General features: G+C 38.7%; 1 protein-coding gene across 1 annotated transcript; it reads left to right on the plus strand.

Moving 5' to 3' along the window:
- Positions 1 to 998: 998 nt before the first annotated feature.
- LOC109222106 (transcription factor ICE1-like) lies at positions 999 to 2,372 on the plus strand. The gene is made up of 3 exons (XM_019386508.1): positions 999 to 1,256; positions 1,348 to 1,518; positions 2,104 to 2,372. Exons 1-3 carry the CDS (start codon positions 1,020 to 1,022, stop codon positions 2,185 to 2,187), a joined length of 492 nt encoding a protein of 163 aa, XP_019242053.1. The 5' UTR covers positions 999 to 1,019; the 3' UTR covers positions 2,188 to 2,372.
- The last annotated feature ends 1,957 nt before the right edge of the window (positions 2,373 to 4,329 follow it).

The raw sequence follows: 4,329 nt of genomic DNA on the forward strand, positions 1-4,329 counted from the left end.
AGCATGTTAAAAATCACATGAGAATTTTTTTTATAGTATGTAAAAATTTTTTATAGCAACATAAATATTACTAACATATCCAAAAATAAAAGTTTCGAAAATATTAATTACGCAAATATGACATATTTGATATTACAAATTTTATAATTTTAAAAACTTTATGCAAGTCAAATTATGTCAAACCAATTAAAAACAGCTAACTTTTTTTATTTCTAGGCGACAGCTTAAATAGTAATGATAACAGCATAAATAGTACTCCCTCCGTCTCATATTAGACAAGGTTCCTTATTCGTCTATTCCAAAATAAATGGTATATTTTTAAATTTAGAAATAATTCAACTTTAAACTATTCATTTTACCCTGAGAAACTTTTATAACCACACAAATATCATCGCCCCATAAAATTTTTACCCTTTAAACTTTAAAAACCACAAATTTCAAAAATCATTTTCTTAAATTCCATACCGAGTGAATAATGAAAATCTAACTTTCGAAGCTTATAACAGTCAGTTTCCTCAAATAAAGACCACTCTGAAAAAGCCATTTCCCTTTTACCTCTGCTGCCTACGTTTTTCTTCTCCTTTGCCTCCCTTAGTTTCTGCATCCCTTTAACTTCCTCAAAATCCTTTGGTTCTTAAACCACCCCACCCCNNNTTGGGTGGGGTGGGGTGGGTGGGGGTGGGGGAGGAGTCTGTTTGCCATCCCACCACTCCTCAAAGTACTTGTATTACTGTAAATGGTCATAAATATAAGCTTTAGGATGTAGGAAGTAATTAATATGCCTTAAATGCTCATGCATATTCTTAATGAAGTGAAGTATGTTTATGCATAACTTAATTGAGATTTAATTCCAAAGAACCATTGGACTTGACTTTAACCTTACAGAATATTTTGTATTACCAATTTGTGTTCCTGACTACCTAATCTTAAAAGCTTCTTCTTCGCGGCAATCTGTGCTATTGGCGTGCCAGTGCAAGGTGAATTTCCATGAATTGAATTGTGATTTTGCATGTTGATAGATGGACAGGGCTTCAATCTTAGGGGATGCAATCGAGTACCTAAAGGAGCTTCTGCAGAAAATCAATGACCTGCATAATGAACTGGAGGCCACGCCGTCTAGCTCTTCATTGACCCAAACAACAAGCTACTATCCTTTAACACCAACTACACCAGCTTTGCCAGGCCACATCAAAGAAGAACTCTGCCCGAGTTCATTCGCAAGCCCACTGTCTAGCCCAACTGGACAACCTGCAAGGGTAAAAAAGTCATTAGCCAATATCCGGTGAAGTCTTAAGTCATCATGTATTGGTTTAAGATGATGTAATGTAGAGTTTGTTGTACTTTTAGGTTGAAGTAAGAGCAAGAGAAGGAAGAGCCGTGAATATCCATATGTTCTGCAGTCGCAGACCAGGCCTCTTACTCTCAACAATGAGAGTTCTGGACAACCTTGGACTGGACATCCAACAAGCTGTTATCAGCTGCTTTAATGGGTTCGCCTTGGATATCTTCAGAGCTGAGGTAATCACTTTTTGTTCAATTTACAATGTTGGAACTCTTGGATTAGGAAATGCTTCACGTGAGCGGAAGTTTGTATCTAGAAAATTGAAATCTCATCAGTTCCTGCACAAAAGAATATCCTTCTGGAATGAGCAGAACCTATAACCATATTAAGCCTTTAAAATGGGAGCGACGAGGATAAGAAAGAGGATAACAGATTGTACTTATTCCTATTGATCAGTAACTCCAGATATACGATTTGATTATCAACTAACAGCTGACATATAACTTTTTACAAAGCAGTCCAAATTACTCATGGTATGTTATGTCGCCACGGAAATGAGCTCCACCATGATCAGGATATATGCCGCGAATTCTGTCCTCTGCCTTTCTTGATTGAGTACACCTCTGTTAGCGTCTCTATCCAGGAATCATGTTTTCTCCTCCACCTTTTTTCCCAATACCAAATCAAGAAAAAGAATATAGCACGATCTGTTGATGATTTGACATTTAATTGGTTTCTTATCCTTGCCCAGTTTAAACTTTAATGAGTCCTGGAACTGAATTCTTCTTCTGATGGTCATTTTGTGGTTCATGTAATATCAGCAATGCAAAGAAGGTCAAGACTTTCATCCTGATCAAATCAAAGCAGTATTGCTGGATTCAGCCTGCAGCCATGGGATGATATAAGCTTCTAAGGTCGACAAGGAAGACAATCTAGCCACCATTTTCAACTTTAGACTTTAACTAGTTGCTGTTCTCAGACTATTTTCAGTGTTCCTTTTGTACTTTTCTATATTTATCCAGCAGCCATTATTTTGTGTTTTCTTTAGGATAACCCATCTTTCAAAATTGAATGCTATTATCTGGGTCAATCGTTCCAAGTTCCAACATTGTGACGACCCAAAGGGTCATCACCGGATTTCTCTCTTTTTCCGTGCTTCCGAGGTCTCAAAAACCTCACCTTTAGTTGCCTCGATTTGCGTGCGCAGTCCGGGCGCGTAGCCGGAAAGATTATATGTTAAATTCTGTGAAAAATTTCAAAATGTGGCTTTAAAATGGTTAAAGTTGACCTTGGTCAACATTTTTGGTAAACGGACCCGGACCAGTGATTTGACGGTCCCGGAGGGTCCGTAGAAAAATATGGGACTCGGGCATATGCCCGGAGTCGAAATCCGAGGTCTAGAGCCCGGGAAAAGAATTTTTCTGTGAAATTGTTTTTCTAAAATTATTAAGGAAAATGGAAATGAAAATTGATTAAAAGACTGTGGTATCGGGCTCGTATTTTGGTTCCGACGCCCGGAACAAGTCTTAAATATGTGTTAAGCGCTCTCTGTAAAGTTTGGTCGAAATCGGACGTCATTTGACGTGTTTCGGACCTAAATATCTAAAGTTTGAAGTTTATGAAGTTAGAATGAAAGATGATGATTTTGGGGTTTGATTCAATGATATTGATGTTATTTTGGCGGTTTGATCGCTCGAGTTAGTTCGTATGAGGTTGTTGTTAATGTGTGTGTTGGGTTAGGAGCCCCGAGGGCTCGGGAGTGATTCGGAGGTGGTTCGGGGTGTTTTTGGCCTTAGGAAGTGTTGCAGAATTTCTGCAGTCAGTGCCCAGTCATTTTCTTCAATGCGATCGCATAGGTATGTCTGCGATCGCGTAGAGTTAATTTGGAGTCGCCCAGTTTTGTTCTATGCGATCGCGTTATAGGCCATGCGATCGCGTACCTCTGCAAATTCATTCTATGCGATCGCGCCCTTCCATTTTGCGATCGCGGTGTACAAAAATATCAGCCCCCATTTTAGTCTTATATGCGATCGCATTCCATGGCTCGCGATCGCAGTGACCAGTAACCCTTCCTCTATGCGATCGCAGTGCCCTTTCCACGATCGCATAGAGCAATTTCGCCCAGTGATTTTTAAATACCCAAAACAGAACATTGACGGGATTTTTCACCCAAAACACACGAACTCATCTTCTCCACAGCCCATAGGCGATCTTTAGAGCTCTTCTTCACCAAAGCTTCTTGGGTAAGTATTATCTAATTCGTTTTCTTCATTTTCTATCATCATTTATCAAATTCCTAGACCTAAAACATGTAATTTAGGGTGTAAATTAGGGGAAAAGGGTAGAATTAGGGTTTTTCAATTTTCTTTGATTTAGACCTCGTTTTGGGGTCGAATTTGAAAACAAATTGTATATTCGGGCTCGTGGGGGAATGGGTGACATGGAATTGGTTCGAACCTCGGGTTTTGACCAAGCGGGCCCGGGGTCGATTTTTGGAATTTTGGGTAGAAAGCTTAGAAATTCATATTTAGGCATTGGATTTAGTTTGTTTAGCTATTATTAATATTGTAAAGTCATTATTTCATAGATTTGACCGAGTTGGAGCCGAATTTGAGGGGTAAAGCTATACTAGAGGCTCGAGTTGATTTTGGAGCATTTGAGGTAAGTGTTTGATCTAACTTTGGCTTGAGGGAATAGGATTAGAGTGTTATTATGTGCTAATTGCTAAATGAATCGAGTATGGTGTATAGACATGGTGACGAGTATCTATACACCGGTGTCTAGCATGACCGTGGATCCTTGTATGTACTTATCCTGATATTGTTATGACTCTTCCATGTTAATTGATGAATTCTATGCAATGCGAAGAGTATGAGGACTAATTATGAATTGTAAATTCTTTGGAGCGTTGGCTCGAACGATAAAAAGACTATTGAGTGGGAAATGAAAGAAATAGAAAGTGATATGATTAATCCCTTGCCAGGATGGTTTGAGTATATTGATTATCTCCCTTGCTGGGATTTAGCTGTTAATTGTGTAATTCCCTT

This window comes from Nicotiana attenuata, unplaced genomic scaffold (assembly GCF_001879085.1).
Source record: "Nicotiana attenuata strain UT unplaced genomic scaffold, NIATTr2, whole genome shotgun sequence".
Lineage (NCBI taxonomy): Eukaryota > Viridiplantae > Streptophyta > Magnoliopsida > Solanales > Solanaceae > Nicotiana > Nicotiana attenuata.